The 23,927-nt window shown below is 37.9% G+C and overlaps 1 protein-coding gene across 2 annotated transcripts; it reads right to left on the minus strand.

The window, feature by feature from the left end:
* Window positions 1–760: 760 nt before the first annotated feature.
* PLAA (phospholipase A2 activating protein) lies at window positions 761–22,873 on the minus strand. Of its 2 annotated transcripts, XM_067553166.1 has the most exons (14): window positions 22,403–22,873; window positions 20,245–20,438; window positions 15,538–15,638; window positions 15,318–15,438; window positions 14,799–14,966; window positions 13,358–13,493; window positions 12,696–12,865; window positions 11,804–11,961; window positions 10,256–10,475; window positions 8,603–8,671; window positions 7,722–7,793; window positions 6,549–6,650; window positions 3,398–3,562; window positions 761–1,489 (listed from the first exon to the last, which is right to left on the minus strand). In XM_067553166.1, the coding sequence occupies exons 1-14, from the start codon at window positions 22,735–22,737 to the stop codon at window positions 924–926; spliced, it is 2,577 nt and encodes an 858-aa protein (XP_067409267.1). In that variant the 5' UTR covers window positions 22,738–22,873; the 3' UTR covers window positions 761–923. The 2 variants fall into 2 exon arrangements, with proteins under 2 accessions (XP_067409267.1, XP_067409268.1); XM_067553167.1 differs by lacking the exon at window positions 7,722–7,793.
* Between the last annotated feature and the right edge of the window lie 1,054 nt (window positions 22,874–23,927).

Genomic DNA, 23,927 nt, shown 5'->3' on the forward strand with positions numbered 1-23,927 from the left:
GTCTGGGTATATCATTTTGCTATTTTATATTGCACTCCTATGACTATAGTGCCTTTCATCTGAAGGATCCCAGAGAGCTTTACAAACTTAGGCCCTGATCCTGGAAAGACATACTACTGAACTTTATGCACAAATAGTCAATGCAGCTATTCCTGAGCACAGAATTAAGCATGTATAATCTTTTGTAGGATCAGGACTTTAAACAGTTACACAAACATACAAGAGACCACCTTCACTTTATCACCAACTCACTCACAGTGAGCTTAAATGGCACTTAAATGGCTTCTTCCTTCCCTCCACCAAGGTTGATGTGCTGTACAGCAACACAACACCTGACAGTTTAAGAAAGGAAGTGAAGAAAGCTACAAGGGAAATTTAAATTGGTAGAATGTAATTATTAGAGTTAATCTCAGGATTCTGGCCAAGTTCTAACATCAACTCTTAAGAATACTATGGAATCTTTAACAGTCACATTGGATTTTAGTCTTCTGTCTGCTGGCAAACAGTACTGGAAATGGTACTTCAGGTTGATACTGGGAAGTGTTGTGCCTGTTGGTGTTACTGATTCTAGAGAGTCGGGGACATGTAATGAATCAACAACTTCCTACGTTTCCTTGGGTTTTTTCCTTCCTATGTATTCTGTCCAAGTACTGACCTGGTTTGACCCTGTTTAGCTTGACAGATTTAACGAATTCACTGCTCAAGAGATTATGAGTTCATACCAGGGTCTCATGTATCCCACACAGTAAAACAATTTACAATCAGTGCAAAAGTTTTTATTTAGGATGTTCCACTCATGACAAGTTAGATCTTCATCTAGTTTGTAATTCATCATTGTATTTTCTGTGTTATATTCAGTCATGTAAGATATGAAAAAAAATTATTTCTCTGCATACTCCTAGGTGCCCAAATGCTAAAAAAGGTTACAACAAATTAAGGACAAACCTACAGCATTCACTTACTTTAGCCGGTTCTGATATAGAGGCATATTTTTTAATTTGAGAATCAACTCCTAAAGACTTGGCTAATTGCACAGCATTTGTATCATCACTGATTAGCGTCCCAAGACCCACAAGCAGTCTAAAAATGGCTTCAAGGTCTTGAACAACTTCCATGACTGTGCTGATTACTGACAAACATTGAGCTTTGCCCTCAATGTTATTAACTTTATGTAACCAAACAGCATAGTTCAATGTCAATGTGGCCAGTGCGATGTGAATGTTCTTATTGCCACCCAATTTCAGTTCTATTGCATGTGACATTATTGTGTCCCTCTGTGACATCATGAGCCTCTGGCCTGCCTGGCTGACAAAACAATTGCAAAGAGTTCTAAGTGCCAGTAACTGGTTTGCTTGCTTTCCGTAAGGGCGCAGAAATTTTAGGAGATGGCTGCTGAATTGTATGCTATCCTTTTCACTGCAGAAATTCTCATTCACGCTGGGATGCCTGATAGACAGTCGAAGAATGTCTAATGCTGGAAAGACAATATCTAAGAAACAAGAAAAATATTTTAATGCATTACACTGATATTGCATTGTTTGTAAAAACTCTAGAGAACTTTCCTTAGATATGTAGATCTGTATTCCTGATTTTGAAATAAGTACTAGAAAGGGGACATACAGAGAACAATTAAGATTCAGGTAGTCCACAACTGCCTAATCCATAAACACTCAAATATTCAGAAATTCACATCAAAACCCAAATTATGCACAAAACGCCAATTGTACAAAAGTTTCAGATCTCTACCACAGAAACTTTGCTGCCATGGGTATTGACTTAAGATATAGTCACAGTGCTTCCAGGACACCCGTAAACTATCATGTCCAAATAATTCAGTCTGAGAACACTGAAAAGGCAAATACTTTACATGCAACACAGCTGTTGCAACGGTGTCATCAACTTTTTTCAAGATTGCCTATGATATGCTTGCTATTTAGATGTGGGCTATCTCCCGTTTCAGATGTCATAACATCTTTGTGACCACTACAGCAACTGCTTACATAGAAAAGGAAAATATGTAGTGTATTTTCAGCCACCCACAATTTGTCCAATTTGAAAAAGTGTTAAGAGATGCCATCAACTTGAAACAGTCTATATTTCTAAACTGAGCTTGAAGTATGAAGAGTGTCAGATACTACACCTACCTCCTAGCTCACATACAAATATTTGTGGCTATAAAACCACTTTTAAAAAAACAAACAGACACACAAACAATGGAAAATGACAATACCGAAACAGGTTATACACAAATGGCAGGCAAATACACATCTTTAAAAAGCAATTCCCCCTCTCCCCCTTTGGCTGTTAGGGTAATCTTGAATGTTACTTGTAATGATTACAACAACTGGTGAAAGATTTCAGACAGAAGTGTGATTTTTAAGTTGGCAGGGTCCCTTTAATTGTGCTGTCAGCTACTGATTTCCATTTTAATTTCCCCAAACCCAGCTATTCTGTTCCTTTCGCTCCCCTGTACATGCCTTCCTGCCCCCACACTCCTCTAAACACGATGTCTAACTGCCTGAACTTCTTAGCAACTTAATCCCCTGAACATGTTGCCCAGTTCCATCTTCCGCTTGTCACTTCTCCCTTTCTGGTGGCTGACGGCTCCAGTCCCACTGATGGATCCTGTTCTTTTCCATTTTTTAACAGCAGGGCTTTTTATGATAAGTTAGACCTGGTCTTTCTCACATACAGCTGTTTTTACAGGCATCCAGGCTCTTTGGAATGAAGTGACTGTACACTTATAAAAGCACTAGAAACATGTAGGTGTCTGCACTCATCTCTCATGTCTCTGTAGACCATAGTTTGGTTAATTGCTATGTTTCACAATTGTTAATTTTTTTTTTTACATTAGGTAAATCATTCATATTAAATCTCTTAAATATGAATTAATTGTTTAAAAAAGGAGTTAGCATTAGCTTGACATAAGGTTAATTTTTCAGAGTTTAGCATATACAGTGCACCCAGTGAGTGAAAGTACACATTGATTTAGACAGGCTATAAATCCCAACCTGCCTAAAGAGCCACATCTCCCAGTTGTAGGCAGAATACAACTGCAATACTTCAAAACTCAAATATTGGTTCACCTAATCACTTCCAGTTGGGCTACTGCTTCAGCTTAGTCTAATGAGCTTCTGAGAAGCTGTATTCAGTGCAGTTTTGGAGGATTAGAGTAGCTTTTGAACATCATGGTTTAAACAATGGCAGAACAACATGCTTTTAGGTGAAGCAATCATGAAGAATTTAAGGCACCATAATGGAAAGTGAATTACTTCCCTTCCTCAAATAACTATGGATATTTTGATACATTGTGAAGGTACTACTCAAAGGAAGGGACAGATGAAGAGGAGCTTCCTAATTATCCTCTGCCCATCCATATAATGTGTTTATTTCATACCTTCTGGCCAGTTAATTGCTTTCCACAAAGTTTGAAGTTGCTGTGCTGTTGGTGTTTCTGCAGAGGTATTACATGTTACAAAGAGTATCTTTTCTAGGAGTATCAAATCATCTTCAGTTAGCTTTTGTTCTTCAGGTGCACTTCCATTAAGTTCCTTTAGTTTACCTGTGCAACCAAAAAATAAAAAGGCTAATATGTTACAGTACATTTTCACCATCTGAAATACTTGCAAAGCACTTTCCAGAGGATCTCAAAGCATTTTACAGACATCAAACCACCATTTTCCACAACTTTTGTTGCATTTCTCATCAAGAGACTTAATATGATATGCTCAAGAATGTTCAAGAAAGAGAGTTACAGAAATAAGCAACATCTATTTTTGAAAATGTACAGCAAAGTATTTTAAAATGGGAGGGGAGAAAAATTTTGAACTCACATCTTATTGATACTGAAACAGGTCAGCTGAAAGTGGTAAATGATCATGCTATCACACATTAGTTTTGAGCAGGGGTTCTCAACCGGTGGTACGCGTACCACTAGTGGTACGCAGAAGCCGGCTCGGTGGTACGCGAGGCAAACCGCGCCGCCGATTCTGCCGCCGAATCCCCCCCTCCCCACCACGAGAAACCCCGCAGCCGCCGATTCCCCCCCCGCAGCCGCTGATTCCCCCCCCGCAGCCGCCGACAAACGCTGACGCCGATCTCCCCCCGCCGACAAACGCCGCTGCTGATTTCCCCCCCCCCCAGGGCTGAGAAACCCACCCGCCGCCGTTCCCCCCGCCGCCGAGAAAACCTCCCACCGTTGCTCCCCCGGCCTGCTGAGAAAAGCCGCCGCTGCCGCTCTTCCCTCCCCCCGCCGAATCATGCCCCCTTGCTGCCGCCGAAAATGTGCAAATGGATGTAGGGTTTCGGCGGAGGGCATTGATTGAAAGTGCTTACTGCGCTCATTTTCCGAGAAGTACTCTGGCCAGGTACAGTCAGGTGAAGCGGTACTCGACCTGACCAGAGTGGTACTCGGGAAAAAAAGGTTGAGAACCGCTGGTTTTGAGTATTTTTCCCCCTTACTTTTTGATTATCAAGGCAGCCTAAAGTGTGGGAAGGCTGCGTAATTTAAAGTTAAACTGAGTCAAGATGTGCTCTGAAATTATTGAAATCACCTGAATATGCATATTTTCTTGTTAACTGCCATGGACACATGTATTCACCTTGTGATTCAAAAAGCCTTTGAAATTAAAATTAGTTTCAACTGTAATTTAATGGCAAAATGTTCATAATATACTCAAAAATTTTACAGCTTGCCACAAAGTTGATCCAGGACAAGGTCATTGTTGAACATACGCCATTCAGAGATCACAAATTCCAGTTATATAGAAAGGTACAAGCAGGTTGTACAACTTCAACTACTGCTATCCTTTCTTGTCGAATTTGTAGAGAACAGTCAATGGGAAGTCCTGGAAGGATTGGCTGAGGATCTATCGTGAAAAAACCCTACATTAAATTTGTAGTTGAGGATTCTAGGCCCCAAGTTCCATAAACTTATTGTTTGAACAATTCACTCACTGAGGGCTAGTAGGAAAAAACTTTCCTTGGTGACATCAATGTTTGCAGAATCTAAGTTTTCATTTAAAAAAATGTCTAGCCCTCGTGGTTGCAAATTTCAGTTCTCATAGCTACTACTGTAAATCCTATGGGCAGCAGTTTGACTAATTTTTACCAGTTTATTTCATTCTGTTACTAAGAGTAACAGCAGAGTCAGGACTTGAGCTATTTACTAGAGAGAACTCCCCACAAATGAAGGCAAGGGATTAGCAGAGACCACCAGTATCCTCAAGCAACCAGGAGCTTATAGAGTGGAAGGATATTCTCGCTCTACCTCCAGCAGTCTGGGGTTGGAATGGTGGTAGGGGTTCACATTGATCAGATAATTTCCAGTACAGACTACAAAAGATGAAACCCTAATAGGTGGGTCAAAGGACAGCACCCTGGTAGGAATCCCAGCACCCTTCCTTTTCCAAGCAGGTGACGGTAAGATTATGGACATGTTGGCCCTGGACAGTAGGACCTTTCATTTTAATTCAGTCCTCTGGCTACTGGGTATTTGGTACATTCTCAAGCCCCTTATATAAAAGAGTGAGAAGATGGGGAGAAGGCGATAGTGAAATGATGCATAAATGTGGGCAGGAAGGAGAGATTTTAAGTTCAGAAGCTCTTTAGGGTATGGACTATGTCATCCCTTAAAAGTGTATAGCATCTATCTCATTTTGAGTTACTATAATATCAATTATAGTTTTATAGAACACAGTAGGCACTTCACAGAAAATACAAAGACAAAAAAAGAAGTAGGATAAGAAAGGTGGGGGACAAAGGAGACACTTCAAATATAGAGGAGGAAACAAAACAATATAACAAATAAGAGGGTTGAGGGAGAATAAGAAAAGTAAAGTGACAGTGAAAAAACAAGCATTATGATCAATTGCAGGAAAGAGAGTCAAGACACGAAAGGAAAAGTAACAAATGCAAGGTACATTTAAATAAATTCAATAGAAATTATTCACCATAAATTACAATTAAATACTGTACATAACTGTTTTATTTCATGTGCTATGCAGGATGTCAGTATGAGATGAGTATGTTTCTTTTGACCTGGGTCTAGGAAAGTGCACAGGACATGATTGGGTAACAGAGCACAGATGACATGAATACACAGTGTATTAGATCAATTTTTCAAGCCCTGGCTATACATGCCAAATCAAAAGGAAAGATCCTATGTCCTCTTGAAGCTAGCCGGGGCTGGGAGAACTGTGGAGTTGTATCTTAACAGGGGAGCAAGACTTCTATCACTCAGATTCACCAGTTCAATGAGCAAAATCCCAAACAAAAGCAAGAATAGGCATGCAAGACTTGTATTACAGGGAGAACAATGTAGATATGTAGAATATGAAATTTAGTCTGGACTCCCAGGCCCCCAGCGTCTGAATTTTCAAATATCCTTTCATATTGTAGGTCTGGCTTGGAACTGAGATTGAAAGATATCAATTGTGCAAGACTAGAAGGTTGGAGAGGTGGTAAAAATAATGCAGCTTCTTGACAGGTTTGAGAAAGAATGGAGAATTACAGTTTAAACAAAGTTAGATTTAAGAATAAAAACTCACCCAGTATTTGTGTGGGGTTGGCCTGGTCAAAAGTGACAGCTTCCTTCTTTGGAAAATAAATATTTTCAGCTTTAACATCTGTTGCTTGATAAGCACCTCTTCCTATACAAGGTAAAGATATTAGAAATTCTTCAGAGAATAGTGTCTGATAACAAGGAGTAACTTCCTTTCAGAAAGTTAAACTCACTGGCTATATATTTCTATATTTGTTGCTCCTGCAATTTGTCACTAGTTATGCCATTAGTATTTACAATAGTTACAAAACCAAAAGGCCATAATTATAAAAAAGTCATTCATAACTTATTTTTTTCCAAATGCTTTCCTACACAATAGCAAGTGCAAAATTAGGATTTCATTGTAATCCAAAACAAGTATCATTAAGTTCATAATCTTTTCATAGATTCTAAGGTCAGAAGGTACAATTTTGAACATCTAGTCTAATTTCCTGTATGACACAGGCCATGACCTCCCATAAAATAATAATCTTAGAGTTGGAGAATTTTTCTGGAGAGCAGATGTCACATTTGAGATACAAGTGTGGCCAGTCCAAATTTTAATCCACAAAACCCCTTTACCTCCACTGTGTCATTTTCACAATAAAGAGGCAAAATGATTTAGATGGTCTGCATGTATTAAAAGCTATACCTAAACACATACATTATTTGGAATTCAAGTTTGAGAGATTTCTTTGGAAAACCAATTTCCCCTAGTTTAACAACGAATTATCAAATTTGACCTATTAGCTGTGATCAATTTGCTAGAATTGTATTTGAAAAGAATAAATTCAATTAGTGAAATTCACTTAGCTATTTAAAAATGAATATACCCATTTCTCTAGCGGGTATAACTGACTATGAGCTGAAATCTATTTAACATACTAATTGAGTCACCTCATATTTCTTTGTGGGGCAGATTAACACAATATAGTTTGATATTTCACTGTAAAATTCCCACTGGAGCACAGAATAGAGGATATACAAAAAAAAAAAGAAAAATGTCTTCCACTTTTCCAATCATTTCAGAGAGTGGACAGGCAGCTTCCTTTTACTACAGCTTTGAAAACAACTGAATTTAATATAAAAAGCTCATCTCAAATAGAATCTTATAGTGTTAAAAGAGAAACTGAAGTGAAAAAGTAGTAATGCTTATCTATTTGCAAGATGAAGCCCTTACCAGTAAATGGATCAACTCCACTTAAAGGAGCTACCACATTTGATGCAGAACCAGGAACATAGCGACCAGCACCTAAAAGATGGCAATTGAGCGATTACATTAATTTATATCCTCTCAGGGCAAGTAAAACGATAACTAGGTTTTTCTGCTGTTGATGAAATTATATCAGAGTCACAATATCTGCACAACTCTCAAAGTAAAAATGTTATTTTTAACTAGACAAAAGTTAAACTCAGCATTTCACACAATTTGAAGATTGTGCTACACATGGTATATTAGCTATGTCCCGTTTCTTTTAGCACAAAACCAGAAATTAAAAAATACAAGCAAAACTGATCTTCCTTAAATGCCAAGTGATTGTCTTCTCCCCTCAACAATAGTTGTGGTCATGATCCTGCTAATTTGAAAGTGTTCTATTCTATTACATAAGACAGTTTTTACTCAGATAAAACCAGCGTAATAAGAAGAGACTAAAGTGTAAAATTCTACTGGAAAAACCCAATCTCTTGTTGGCCAAGTGACTTAACAAAAGTTTGGCAAGCATGAGCTTTAAGCACCTTGTTTCCTCTGCAGCTGGAGTGGTGGTACACTGTAGAGGACAAACTGAACTGTGTGAGGTGGAGGAAGGCGCCTCCTGCTGTCTGGTCTACAAAGCAGATTTGGATGTGCCTCATCACTTCTCACAATGGATTATCACAGCAGAGGAGTCAGTCTGAGGGGTCACTCTGCGTAAAGGTGATCAAGATTGTGGCCCCCAAAATGAAGGGATGGGTAGAAACTTAGTGGTCTTTGTTGGCCATTGGTTGGTCCAGAACATGATAAAAATCCACCTTTGGATGCCTGCCAGAGGGCATCACAACAAAAATCAAATTATGCAATACCTGTAAATGGATCTGGTGCATGTAGAGCACTGGTCCCAGATGAAGAGCCTGGAACATAGCGACCACTTCCTGTGAAGTAGTAAGAAAAGGAAAGCCAGTTTATTATCTTATGTTGATGATCATTTCTACTAAAACCCATTAGTCTCTGCAGTGGTCACTACTCTTCAGATAGCGAAGTTGCTCAAAATGAAGCTGAATACAGTTTGTGCCTTACTAACCCTTAACTGTGAGGTGATAAAGATGTTCTGCCGGGTTGTTTGGGTTTTTTTGATGAAATAAAAAAATAACTTTCTAGTCATTGAATAGAGCTGCTGAGTACTTGTTTTTTCACTTAAAAAGGTATGCAGGTCTACCCATTTGTTGTGACCCTCAGATTCCTAGCAAGTTGCCAAATCAACCATCGATATTGCAAAATTAAGGCACTCTTGGGCTAAAATCATTCAATTTAGATTTAGACTTACATTACAAATCTGATCTCTCCAAAAGGAAGACACTATTAAAAGTCCTGCATATAAAATTATGTCTGTTCACTAAGATTGACTACCTCAAGAAGTCAGCTCTACGCATTTAAAAAAAAAAAAGACAAAGGTTAAAAATTTATTTTATTTTTTTAAATACAATTTACAAGTTTCCTTGCTACTACCACCTTACTAAATCAGTAAAGGAGTTCACTTTCCATCATGTATGCAGTTTACTTTTTGTTCTTCAATTGGGTTGGATTAGGGTGACCAGATAGCAAGTGTGAAAATTCAGGACAGGGGGATAACGGGCCCATATAAGAAATAGCCCTGAATGTCAGGACTGTCCCTATAAAAATCAGGACATCTGGTCATCCTAGGTTGGACAATGCAAATACTAATCTATCCTTTTTAAGTTCTTGAACCTTTGTTCATTACCATTTGAGCACTTTCTCTTTCTGAAAGTCTGGAAATTGGCTGAGTTAATATATTTTATTAGGCTAACTTCTGTTAGTAAGAGAGAGAAGCTTTAGAGCTTAGACCTGAAGAAAAGCTTTGTGTAAGTAAACAGAAACACTAATATCTGCCAAATGGAGTTCCTTTCCATTCTTTCCCAAGGAAAGAATTGCATGTGTATGTTCTCATTAGTTATTTCAATTGTTCATAATCAGTTGCATTTAAAGTACTAAACAAAAAAAAATTGTACGAAAGATGCTGAGATTTTCTTTTAAATTAGAGGTTAAAAAAGTGTCATACTTTGTGCCTATTACAGATTATAAAAAGAAGACTGAAGAATAAGTTTGACTAATTTTTGTTTTGAAGATTCAGTTTAACAAAAAACCCAAACCCAAAAAGCAATTAAACTAATAACAAACAAAATATAGTGGAAGTCAATTCAACTATGAAGCTAGAACAGGCAAAGCCTTGCTGCAAATCAGTGTCTTGCTATGGAAGTTTTGGATATTGAATTTAGAAGCTCATTGGGCTCATATTTGCATGGTAATGTACAGAATGCTTTTCCAGCGTTCTGCTAAACTCATGTCCCATATCTGTGAACATATCAAGTGTAAAAAAATACATTGTATGCTGCAGACAGAAAAGAACATGCACCTTACAGTTTGCACCTTAAAATCTCAAATGTTAACCTTTCTGAATTAAAAGTGTGCACCAGTGATAGTTAATTTTTTTCCTTTACCTGTAAAGGGATCTGAGAATTCAGTGTCTGTATTCCCAAGCGTTTGCCCTTTGGTGTTGTCTATAATAAACTTGGCCACCTGATCCAGAAACATGGCATTTAGATCATTCTTCTGCAGGAAATTGTATGCAGCCAGCCAGGGATCATCACTGATGTTATACGGCAATTTGTAGGAAGACCCATTTTCATTCACATCAATAGTGAAAACATAATCATATTCCTTTAAGTGGAAATAAAAATGGAAGTAAATCAAAAAGATGTCATCACATATTTATCTAAAGATGCATCAACTGTGGACTGTAAGAACAGTATGGGCAGATGACACCAGAGTGAGATTTCTGGTTTTGAGAACTTGAATACCCTTGTTATCAGATTTCATTAAACTGTAAAATATAGTACTCTCCTATGCTGGCTGCTTGTCTAAATATTTTATTTTTGAAAATTCTGGACACAGTTAAAAAAAGAAATGTGGGCTAAATTAGCAAATACTATTCTTTTATCATGTCTGGGAGCTATGGTTTCTCTTAGAGTGCAGAGAATGTTCCTTTTGAAAAGGGTAAAGGAATGAGAAAACTGAAATCACACCTGTGTGTGGGGCTTTTAGAGACTAAACTAACACTAAAAATAATTAAGCAGGCACATCACATCAATTCTCATGAACAAGTTTGACCATCTACAAAGGCGGTAGAGGATAGAATAGATCAGAGGCACTATACAATGCAGTCTTGAACATATGCATATATGTAGCATGACAAACTAGTGACCTTTTCAGACATACAACTACAGCTCCCACTGAAGTCAACAGAAACTGCAGATACTGAAAAGCAGACCACAGGATAATCAAAATCTTATGAGGCATTAGCAGTAAGCAATAAATGCATAGGAACTCAATCCCTAATAGTAATTTAACAGACTATTCATCTGGAGTTGATACAGTTTTCCATATCAGCTAGTTGGCTCCAGCAAATGCATTCCAGAAATATTAAGGTATACACTGTAGGCAAGTGCAGTATCTAACATTTCTGCTTCTAATCAGTTAGTCCCCCATTACGCCTCAGGGGTTTAGGGCAGTGACGAAATGGCTCCAGTTCTGTCTGTTTCTGGCAAGTCTTTCAATGATTCCCCAGCAATGCCTGAGGTTTTCCAGTTCAGCTTTTATCAGCTCTTCGTCATGTTGTTTTCAGGCAGCCTTGTTTTTGCCATCTACTCTCACTGACATCAAGGTTGTGTAATCTATAGCGTCTCATCTCTGCTGTGACCTGAGCTAGTTTTCCTGTTTCATAAACTGTCCATAGATTCCAAAAACCAAGTTTGCTTTTTATCTTGGTGTTGAGCATTTCAGTTTCATGCCAGTGGCTTCCTTTACGCTTTCATCTCCACTTCTAATTAAGAGATGTTTATTTGACCTAGGATCTATAATAAAGCAATGACAAGTCCCTAACTTATTTAAAAGTCTATTCCAAACAATGACTGGAATAATGTATTTTTCTATAGAGTTAGCTATTGTACTAGAACATGAATACAATGATCTAAGAAAACTTTACATACCTTTCCTTCAAATAAAACCCTTCCAGATGTTTGCTGTGTGGCTCCAGATGAGCCAACCACTTCACCAATCTTGATCCACCTTCCTTCACTAACAGTCCACTGATAGGCTTCAACTTTTCCATTATCTTTAATCAGTCGTGTCTGTCCCTCTCTTGTTCCTTGAAATAAAAAAAAAAAAAAAAAAAAAAAAAAAAAAAAATTATAGGCATAGCTAGAGAGAAATAAGGTAGTGAAGCAGCTTCCAATGAGAAATAAGAATGTTTCCAAGTAAATAAACCTTCAAATTCGGTTTAGATTTTTACCTACCCTCTGGAAAAAAAAATATATCTATCTTTCTGCTTAATAGCTATCCAGCTTATCACTGCTTCCTTTCATTTCACTTTCTTCCATTCTTTTCTCATGGGGTTCCTCATTTTGAATTGAATTAAAGTAAATTTAAGACTAAATTTTGATGCAATTAAGACAACATCAGTTCTATTTCAACATTCTTGGTTTGAAAGTGTTGGGTTTTTTGTAAATATTTTTTCTTTTTAGGAAAAGAATGCCATATAAAGTAATCCTTTACTGGGTCACGCTGCTGAACAAAAACTGCTGCACTATTGCATAATAAAGCCATTAAAGGCTCATCATAAATGTAACCTATTCTATTTCTATGAAGTGATAGAGAATACCAACTAAATCCTCAGAAGCTAAATCTTTTATTAGAGGCAGAGAGAGCCTCCATAATACCAGTGAACACAGAAAAAAAAAACTAATTGTATTGTTAAAGAACACAGTTTAGATGATCAACAAAGCCTTCTCCAACCCCAGGAGAGATGAAGCTGCTTATACTACAAAAGCAAAGTTTTTTGTTGTTTGTTTTTTTAAATGAAATAAGCACTGAAGAATTTACCAGGTTCTTTCAAATGTTCTCTTCCAGGAAGATCATCAGCATTAATGTCTCCCAAATCACTAGTTTTGGGGTCAATAGTTGCTTGGGAAAGCTCATTTTCAAAAGCTTGAATCTCCTCAGCACTTGCTGTGCGCTCCAAAGACTCCGTAAATACTCTGATAATCCCATCACTGAATGCAGAAAAATGTAACATTTAAATATGTAATCATCATCTAAATGTTAAAGTTATGTTCCTATATGGAATAAAGTGAATTCTAATAGGCTAAAAAACAGTATCCACTACACAAAAGATTCAATTCAGTCCATTACAAAGAAATAAGGAAACAAAGACTAGAGGTGCCATTTTGAGGTTAAAGTCAAGGCAGAATAATCCTATCAAATGACTTTGGTACAGAATAACTGCTAGTCTATTCATAGTACTGAACTTTAAAAACTCTCCACACTTTCAAGGTACTATTTCTTCTGCAGTTCTCAGAATAGTAAAAATCTTCTATTGACATTAAGAAAATATGAAACTCCCTCCAAAATAAGACATTTTATCTGTTTTCTTAACATCCTAGAGCAAGGCACTTCTCCCACATTCAATGATGCATATAAATCCATTTGAGAGTGTTTTGCAAATTTAGCTCACTATATAATATATCAGAGTTAAGTTCAGATACCTTGCACCAACCACGATGTCACCATTGTCTAACACACAGCAGCTCCAAAGAGACTGAGCTGGAAGTCTGATTGTCTGAGCACATTCTCCTTGTTTCCAGATCCTAAGTGATCTGTCCTCTCCAGTGGTTATAAAATCTGAAGAGAGAGAATGTATAGAAGTTTAAAATAAAAACAAACAAAGATGAAGGTACAAAGTAGCTTCCTCAGGTAAATGTGTTGTATTTAATTAAAAAGATTCTTTTGCAATTAAATACTTCTTGCATCTTCCTTTAAAAGGTCAACAGGGAAAGAAGGGTAAAATAGTCATTACTCATCCTTCTTTCTCAGAAAGTACTCAAGTGTGTAAACTAGAGGGCTCATCCACCTGCTGGGGAAGGTGAAATTACGCTCCAAACAGCACAGTTCCAGTTCCCTTCTCAGGACTTTATTAACAAAGCTGAAGAGAGGGGAAAAAAAAAAAAACCCACCCCAAAACCAGTCTCACCACTACCAGGGCCTTGTCTTCCTCCTGGTCTCTAAGACTTCACAGTCTTCAGACCCCCCTAGTGGAGGCTTTCAGCCAGCTGGCTCACGTCCCCTTGTAGGTATCTCCCTTGAAAGCCTTACAAGTGCAAGACAGTCTCCACACAGGTCCTTCCCTAACCCTGGGTCTCTCCTATCTGCCCCTCTGCCTAAGAGGATGGAAATCTCATATGCTATTTACTGTTGAGCCCACAACTAGGAGAAACATGATCTGCCACTACAGCTACCAGTTTTAAAGGATTGTAACAAGTGCACTGAGACGTGCATGCTCTCCCAAGGCCCAGTGCTTTGTTAAAGTGCTTTTGGAGCTTTTCTTCTCCCCAGGTGTGCAAACATTCTGTACATCACAGAGGTCTTGTAATTAACACAGACCTGAGAATCAACTTCCTCTATAACCTTGGGCAAATCAAAGTCCTGAGCCTTTGTTTTCACATCTAACTCACAGATATATAGTGAAGATTATATAATTAAACATTTGCAGAGTGCTTTGAGGTCCTTCTGCAGAAGTTGCTATCGGAACATTAAGTATTGTGTCTAAAGACTATTGCTATGTATATGTATCATTTTTACATTATGCTATGGTACTGATATGCAGATGGCAACCTGGGCTGAAATCCTGGCCCTGTTGAAGTCCATGGATTTCTGCCATTCACTTCAATGAGCCAGGAGTTCACCTGATTCCCAGGACCTTTTGGCTCATATCTATTTTCTGAGCAATTCTGAACCCAGATGTTCAAGAAAATTTTTCCTACAGTGAAATGTTCATTGTTCAAACAACAGATAAACACAGAAAACAGAATGCTGATGAAAAAACTCAGATTATGTAATGGTACCAGAACTACCATTCATTTTGAAAAGCTATTTAGATATTTTACTATGGAAAGAGTCTGTAGTGTAGACTGCACAAGACAGTCTTACCTTTACAATGAGGGAAGACAGATATGCTGTATATATAATTTGTATGTCCATAATAAATTTGAAGACACTCGCCCGTGATCTGCCACCTTCGAATACTAGCATCATTAGCACAGGAAAGAAATTCTGTGTCATTTAGAATCGCTAAACCTCTCACACAATCTTCGTGTCCTTTATAAAGGAAAGGAAAAGGTTTTATGAACAACACAATATTGTTTGCAGCAGCAGCAGCTTAACACATAAATATCTTCTTTTGCAATCTCATTTCTTTATCCTAGAAACTGATGTTCATTAAAGATTGAGCTTTTAAAAAATTACTTTGCTTAGCACTTTCTGAAAATCAGGCCTCTTTAAGGTGTCTCAAGTTGAATACCCAAAATTGCTAGCCACTTTTGAAAATCTTGATCTAAATATTAAGTTACTTAAATCCATGACATTTTCACAAACCAGAAGTTGATTTATAAGCAGTGTATAACCAGGTGTCAGATTAGAAAATACTGTCCATTTTACCCCAATACTTACCAGTGAATGTTCTCTCACATCTGCCTGCTTTCCATAGTTTAATAGTTTTGTCAGCTGAACCAGTCAACATTAATCCCTGTTCAGGCAGTATCTTTACTGCCCATACTGCAGCTGTGTGACCCTGTGAACAAGAACACCTTTAGAGTAGCTAGAGAACAAGTGAATTTACAAAGCTATTCAATTATTCATTATATGATATACTCATGAAGAACTACTATACCTGCAATGTCATCATGCATTTGTCATTCAACCAGACTTTAGCTGTGGTATCCCATGAGCCACTAAGCAATGTGCCAAATTTCCCAGATGAAAGGCTGCAAACTGGAACAAACATTCAAATCAGCATTGACACATTCCTGCCTCCACCCCTTTCTCATTCAAGTAACATATGGAAGAAGATTTTTCTGATGTTACCACATATATTCATAGAGTGTACTTTTTTTAAAGTTGTTTCTAGGAAATCATCTGGTCCTTTCCTCTTCAACATTGGAAAGGGAGTTTAGTGCTAACTACAGCTAAATTCTTCAGAGGACATCTCTATGACACACAGGACCATTGGAACCAGCTGGCAAATAGTTCACTGCTCTGTAATAGCAACTCCTAGCAGGCCTTACTAACTGACTACACCTCACACACAGCTTTCATGGTATTTATCCATAAATTAGGTCATGTAAGAGCTGAAATGAAAGTGAGCAACATGCTGATCATTAATGTAATTGTGAAATGTATGTACAATGAAAATATGTTCCTAAAATCTGAATCTGGACAGGGTTTCTGCCAGACAAAGAATGTATATTCATGTGTCTCGGTTCACATACAAGTTAAGCATAGTAAGCCAACACAATGGAAATCCACTTTATATATGAAGTCAACAAGGAAGCAATGCACCAGACACTGAACCACAGCGGACTGTCCTGTCTCTGAGGGCAGACAATGAACTTTGGGGAATATAAGGAGAAAACAAAAAGACATCCCTTTATTCTGCACCTAGGAAGTAAACAAACAATGCGTTTACATTCATGAAAACAGGATCCCAACCAGACTTGGAGATGCTGCAAAAGGCCATTTGAGGTGAGATAAGATGGCTGTAGATAGGAGGGTAGTCTGTTAAGTTTCATCTCTAGAAAGCATGTATTAATTTGGTTTTATATGTAATCTTTCTGTTTCCAATCACCATACTCACTCTCTCTTAAATCTTGAGATTTTATAATAAACTTATGATTGTTTTCAATATAAATAGATCTCAGTACTACAGTATTGTACAAGAAGCTGATCCTGAGTTGAATCATTCAAGCTGATGTGTCTACTGTACCCTTGGGGACAGCATACCTGGTATTATCGTGAATGGCTAAGGGGCTGAACACCACAGGGGAACACTTCAAAGGTCTCAGGGACTGGGGTATACCTATTATTACAGTCCCCATTCCTCTCTCTCCTGATGTGAGAAGACATGTGATTCATGTGGCAAACAACCAGCTAAATCCAAAACCTAGAATTATACCTCTCAGACTCAGCCAGAAGAAAAAGACAAACCATTTTGTCCAAGACTGTTCTTATGCCCCAGGGAACAAGAATCCTAAACAGAACAGTGCACACAGCTCACTTGTCAGGTAGGACAAAGAAATGCCATGCTAGTTGTCCACCACTCAAAATTATTAAACACAAGAGGATTGTTTGGTAATAGAAGTTTGCAGGTTAAACTTCTATTACCAAACAATTGTAAACCTTTTTACAATTTACCACAGAAAAGCCAATAAATAGTAGTACCTCAGTATTACATAGTGGGTAGTGTAACCTACTTAGGATATCTCACTTTTTGCTCCAACCCTGGAGAGGGCACGACACAGGTTCCTTCTTTCTCCTGCTTAACAGGAAGACTCCACCCATTATTCCCCTTGATCCCTACACATATGCACATTTCTCTGGACATTAGTTCAATTAAACTACTTTACTTCCCATAGCTGGTCTAGTTTAGGGCAGGTATAGGTGAAAATAAGTCCTGCAATAAATTTTGGGCACTGCAATAGGAGGCTGAAGAGCTGTACATATTTCCTTGTCTTATAAAAGTAAGACGGGATCCTAAAAATCCAATACCTACAAGTTTTAGTTTCCATACTTTATAATTAGGGTATTAGATTGTCTAAAAGTCTGCCAAAAGCCTACTTAAAATAAAGAAAGACTGGCTTAGTAAAATGTTCTGTAGCTTATCAACTGGTACATTTTTAATACATCTCAAAAGAAGAGCTGAGCTACTGTCATTCTGAATTAACAGTTCACAATTTGCAGCTGAATTGACTGAAAGATAGAGATAGGGCCTATACTGTGAGCAGCAGAGTTTTTAATCTTGACTATATCTTATCTTACTAACAAAAGAGGCTTTAAAAGTTTACTCAAACACTTGTGGTCTTTACCTTTTGCACTTCACTCAGGTCAGCCAGTGAAATTAGATTAGTGCATTTAATGTTCTTGTTCTCATGCATTACACAAATCTATTGTGTTTGGGTAAACTACGGGGGAACATTTAAATCCAAACAGTTTACTAACTTTTTTTTTTTTTTTTTAGTACGAATAGAAATGAAAACAGTATTAGAGTGAAGTACATTCGAAGTCAAATATACTGTGTATATGTTCACAAGTGTTGCGCAAAAAGATATGGCAGTGATAGAAACATTATGCTGGGAAGAAGAGAGATGCAGGTGGAGGGAGAACTGTCACTCCAAGCACATCAGTAAAGTCTGTTTTAAAAACAAATTTAGGGGAAGATATGTGCACATTTAAAAAAAAAAAAAAAAAAAAAAAGCAATAATTCCTGTGGACTTCAACAAAAATTGCACTCCTATATGGAGTGCTCTATATAGCTCTAAATGTGTGATTTTTTGGTTTAGTTTGACTATAGAAGATAGACACTTAGAAACTATTACCTTAGAAAAAGAATTCTGCAATGCGCCTTTTCCACAAAGTAACTGATCCTGGAATAGGCTATTAAATGCTTGATAACTTCTAAACAGTATTTAGTTTGGAGCCATGGAATAATTTTTATTTAACAAAATTAACTATTTCTGTCAACAGTTGGCAGGAATTCTCCCATCTAGGTAAATTTCTGGAATATATTTTAGTAATGGACTAGGCACACTTTCCTTTTTATTTTGTAAGTTTGTTTTGTAACAAAACAATTTCTGTATTTAAACAACTAAAAAGTTAAGAGAGCTTGTTTATAAAATTGAAATATGACAAAACTCTTCAAACAATTTAGTAAGTGCATTTTAAATGGATCTTTCAGCATAAAAATCATATTTTAAGCAAATAAGTTTCCTTACATATTTTAGTAAAAATAAAGTTTATTTTTCATAATTTCTGCTGTTTACTTTATGCGTCTCTCTGTTTTGAGAATGAAGTTCAATTATGTAAGTTTAATTCAGATGTTTAATGCCACAATGTTGCAGGGCATTATTTCTTAATTTTTTTCCCCCACCGATTTTGAGTTCACTTAAAACATTAATGAAAATATTTTTATTAGTCTTAGATTTTGTAAAGAGATTTTACAAAATCTAAATTTTGGGCCAAATTTGAGTTTACAGTGACCCTTTAAGCATTTGCTATGATTAAACTATTTCAAATCCAAGATTGAGCAGAATAAGATGTTGGTGGAGCTAAGCAATACATTTCAAATACAGATGGCTTTTAAAGGGTTTTGTGGCATTAAAGAGGCAGATTATTCCTCAATTGTATGATTGTTTCATAATGTACAACATCAGTAATGGATATTATGATATGGGATATGTTTGTTATTTTATAATTTTATTTTTGGAGTCTGTGCTTTGTTGTTTGATATTCCTAGGATTGTTTTGGTTTTTTTTGTTTTGTTGTTTTTTTTGGTTTTTTTTTTTTAAACTTACACTTTGATAAATGCAGAGCTGGGGCATTATGCTAGAAAATAAACTGGAAATCCAAGATTAATGCTCAAACTCAACATGTATTATTAGAATGATTTATATTAGACATATGGATAGAACTTCAGTAAATAGCTGTATTATAAAAAAGGACTGTTTCTATTCAGTAACTTAGAGATACATTGAACCACTGGAAGTAGACATGTTTTGTAATTTTAATATAATGAGGCATGCATACCCAAAGACTGGATGGTCTGCATCCTTATCTTCACTACTAAGGTGAAGACCATAATCCTACATGCACTTCTCCATTATTATTAGAATTATCTTCTTCCATTGGCTAAAAGTGGTATAGTTCTACATCCAGTAAATCATGCCAAGACAGCATATTGTGATCCCAACAGCTAGCAAAAAGAGCAGCTCTGATTAAGATGTAACAGGGCATGCTGGGACACAGTCTCTGTAGGCCACATCCATATTAAAGGATTGTTCCATTTAGAGAGCACCATTTAGCCTGCTGGCAAGTTGTTATATGGTCCTCCATTGGGCATCACTGCACTAAAAGGTATATTGTTCATCAATAGATGTGTCATTGTGACCGTGTTGCTGTCATCACAGAAGGGAGAATGAACAGTAGGCTGCTTAGGAAGTGAGCACTTTAGAGCAGGGATCTTTTTTTTAAATTGTTGTAAAGTCCCAAATGGGGCCCTAATTCAGGATTGAGACTCCTAGGTGATACCATAACACAAATATTATTAAGCCATATAAATTATACATTATGATAGCTATGCTTTTCTTTGCTGAAAAGATGAGCGTTACTGTGACTAGTTTACAGAGAACCTGGATTACACATTTGAGACTACAAAACCTGCTGATAGCTATATCTGGAAGTAATTCACCATGGAAAAATACTAAAGAATACTAAGTCTTAAAAAAGCCATATTTTATGAGCCATATTTTATTTTAACCAAGTTAAAGACAATTTGCATTAACTCCAGCGTTCTCAAGGGGAATTACAAAACAAGACCAATACTTACCAGTGTTTTTGTGACCCTTAAGGACATAGAGTGGAGCTGTGTTGTTCAGTGTGAAGATACAAATATTATGGTCATTGCCACCTGTTGCAATTAGCCCATGAGGATAGATGTCACTTGAAGGTATGATGCATACACAAGATACAAAATTGGAGTGTCCACTCATGCAGCTCATTTCAGTAAACCCTCTGTTAGGACTAAACAGATATATAGGCCAATGAATTTACATTTAGAGAATCATAACAGAAAACATACCCACATTAATTTAAGGTACAGAATGGACTTTATATTCTAACTCTTGAATTGATTGATTTTTTTTTAAACAATAAGGCTGCATCTTGAGAAAGACATTGAGTAAAGTAGAAAGAAAACACAGAGCCTTGAAAAATGTATAGTTTTCCAATTTTGCAGTATGGTAAGCAATATTTAAACCTTGCCATTTATTTACTAATAACCTAAAGGAGTCAAGAAGTAAAGCTACTACTTCTACAACATTGTACCTAGAATAGAAGGATTTTTCTTGATAAAGATTTTTGAATGTCAAATACTGAATCCCATGTACATTTTTCTGCACAAGCAGAAGATAAAATACTGAATTAAATTAATAACTACAGAAATTGAGTTTAGTAGATTCAGAAACAAAGTTAGTTTGATAATCCTATTTCTTAAAATCTTACTGATTGCCACTGAGCACTGACAGATGTTTACAAGTTCCCTCCACGATCAGCAGATTTTTTCTTCCATTCTATTTCTTCGCTTCTCTTACTAATATTTGCTCAAGGCTCATGCTGCAAATGGGAATTTTATTACTTTCCAATAATCTGTGTTTCCCTCCTCACACTCACAGTTGACTTTTTAATATTCATTTTGTAATATCTCCTTAATTTTATTTTAACTCAATTTCCCTTATTATAGTCAGGGTCTCCACTGAAATTGTTTCCATAACCCATCTGGTTAGGTTTAACAATAATATAGGGTTCCTTAGGCCTTGTCTACAAGTGCACTTATGCCAGCAAAACTTTTGTCGCTCAGGGGTGTGAAAACCTCCCCACTCCCCAAGTGACATAAATTTTGCTGGCATAAGCGTTTGTGTGGACAGCTATGTTGGCAGGAGACGCTTTCCTGTCAACATAACATGGCTACACAAGTGCTCTTACAGTGCAACAGCTGTACCCATACAGCTCTGCTGCTGTAAATTTTAAGTATAGACTAGCCCTTAGTTTCAGTTGAATGACTCACAGTAGGGCCCTGGCAAGTCTACTTAGAGACAATATTGTACAGTTGTTTGTAACACCCATGATTTTTATAACTGAAAGGAGTTAACAAAAAAGTTTCTCTTTCTTTTTTCTGTTTGTTTTGTGCATTGGACTGTACTTTGTGCATAGGTAATATCAGTATATACAATACTTGTATACTCTGTTTCTACCTTACTAACGAGACCATTATGAACATTAAATGGTTTTAAAGACCCGTGAAAAGAACTTTTAAAAATTCAGAACATTCTGGTCTGTCAAAAACTTGACTGATTTTATTTTAAAAGACCAAGTTTACAGTATCACTTCAGTCTCTTATTGCTTCAGTAATCCCATCTAATAAGATTCACTCATTTATAGGAGTGATAGAAAAATGTAGCATCAGTAAAGCACTCTGAGCCATTGTGAAAAAATGAGCTATAAGATCGAGTCACCATTCCCTGAATTCCCCAGAAAGTAGACACCAGCACTACACTTTATGATCACACTCAGAGCAGCTAGCTCAGCAAGCTGTTGTAACAACAGACTCTCCACAAAAAGCCCCGATAAATAGCAAACCTCAGTACCTTTGGCTGTGAAACACATGCCCCCGACTTCTTCCCCCAGGGAAGAATTTGGCTCACAGACCCAACAAGGAAATATCAGAGCTAGCCCTGGGGTTCGCGGAGGCTACGATGGCCGTATGGCAGAGGAAGGCTGGGTTACAGTGGAGCCTCATATTCCTTCTCCTCCTCCCCAGGCCTGTTATCGGGGCAGCCCAGAGGGGCGAGCTCAGTGTGGCCAGGATTGGGCGGCCCGGGCCACTAGGAGCCCAAGCGGCTGCTTCCTTCCTCTGCTTCTAGGGGAAAGCAGAGAGGGGAGCGGAGCAGAGAGGAGCCCGGTCCGCACCCGCTCTCCTCAGCACTCACCCGTCAGGGGCCCAGAGCCGGACGGTTCGGTCCCGCGACACAGACACGAAGCCCCCCGGAGGAAAGAGGCCGCGACTCAGGCCCCGCACGTCCAGCTCGTGTCCCATCAGGGAGCAACGGAGCCGGTAAGTGCCGCCCGCGCTCGCCATGGCCTGCGGCGGCTGGAAATCTCGCCTCAGCCCGGGAAAGCCGTCGCGCAGCCGGTACCGTAAGAAGAGACCCTGACACAGCAGCAGCAACACCACCCCTCGCCGGAAACCGTCATCAACAAGTGCCGGACCTCCGCCCCTAAGATTTGAGACCAGTGCAAGAGCGGAAACTGCATATCCCAGCATGCAGAGCGCCACATAGAGAGGAAAGAACAGGTCCGAAGTGGCGCGTTGTGTGCTGGGAGTTGTAGTCTCCGTTGACCACGGAAGTTAAAGGTGGCGCGTTGCATGCTAGGAATTTTGGGATTACTAGTAGACAAAGTGAAGTAGGTAATTTGTAACACACGGACTAGAGCCTGTTTGGAAAGGGGTGGCGGTGCACCGACAGTGCGGAGAGTTTTGTAAATTGCAACTTCAGGTGTCCTTTCCCAGTGCCCAGTTGTGCAGAATTCCTGTGGACTTTTTTTCCTCTCCCTTTGTTGGGGTAAACTGTTAATATACATTTTCAACAGATCCTCAAAATCAAGGAAGAAAGCAGCTGGTGCATTCTCACTAAAGTAGTCATCTATACCATCAGTTGTAGGGAATCCTGTTAAAATATTTCTGGCTCCATAAAAGTGCCGATTGTGGAGCTCACGTAGTAAAAATAGTAATACAATATTAAAATACAAATGCTATTTTGAAAGAAACTCTAAAACCATACATTGCAAATCACGAGTTCTTAATTACAATTGTAATCTGACTAGCCATTGTCTAATGTCATGATTTTCAGTTTGGGTAAACTCATTGAGAAGAGCACAACACCTAGTTACTTCAGATTTTCTTAATCCTTGTTAATCTGGGTACTGATCTCGAGTTGGTATAGAGACTGCCCTTGTTGCATTGGTAAATTATCTACCAATGGTGGATTAGACAATGATCTGATGTTCATGTTTATATTATTAGATTTTTTTAGCTGTCCAGCAGAAGAGGCTGCATCGGAGTGGCTTGAGAGGTCCCAAATGGTTGTATTGGGTAGTTTCTTATCAATTCCAAGAGCACTTCATGTGAAGTACTGCAGGAATCCATTTATTGCTTCTCTTGTTCAACATGTATAAGGTGGTTAGTGAGACTTGCATTGCAGTGTTTTCAGTATACTGATGTTACTGAGCTTTATTGTCTCTATCTCAGCTGCTCCAGCAGGCACTGAGAGACTGACTCAGTGCCTGGGAGAAATGGAAGCATGGATGAGAGCCAGCTACCTGGATAAACAGTGGTGATGTTAGTAGACTGGGAGAAGCAACAGGAAGAGATACAAACACATAGGTGCTTAACTTTACGTATGTGAATAGCCCTATTGAAGCCAATAGGACCATTCATGTAAAATCAAATATGCA

The sequence above is a fragment of the Emydura macquarii genome, unplaced genomic scaffold, assembly GCF_026122565.2.
Source record: "Emydura macquarii macquarii isolate MOO-44397 ecotype Brisbane River unplaced genomic scaffold, CSIRO-AGI_Emac_v2 contig_1451, whole genome shotgun sequence".
NCBI lineage: Eukaryota > Metazoa > Chordata > Testudines > Chelidae > Emydura > Emydura macquarii.

Bases quoted from the DNA above. Each gene is read 5' to 3' on its own strand.
- PLAA (XM_067553166.1), bottom strand. From the start codon at position 22,737: ATGCTGGGATATGCAGTTTCCGCTCTTGCACTGGTCTCAAATCTTAGG. The intron at 12,866-13,357 runs GTATCTGAACTT...TTCTGCATTCAG, and splicing joins GACATCGTGGTTGGTGCAAG to TGATGGGATTATCAGAGTAT. The intron at 7,794-8,602 runs GTATTGCATAAT...GCCATCTTTTAG, and splicing joins TGCACCAGATCCATTTACAG to GTGCTGGTCGCTATGTTCCT.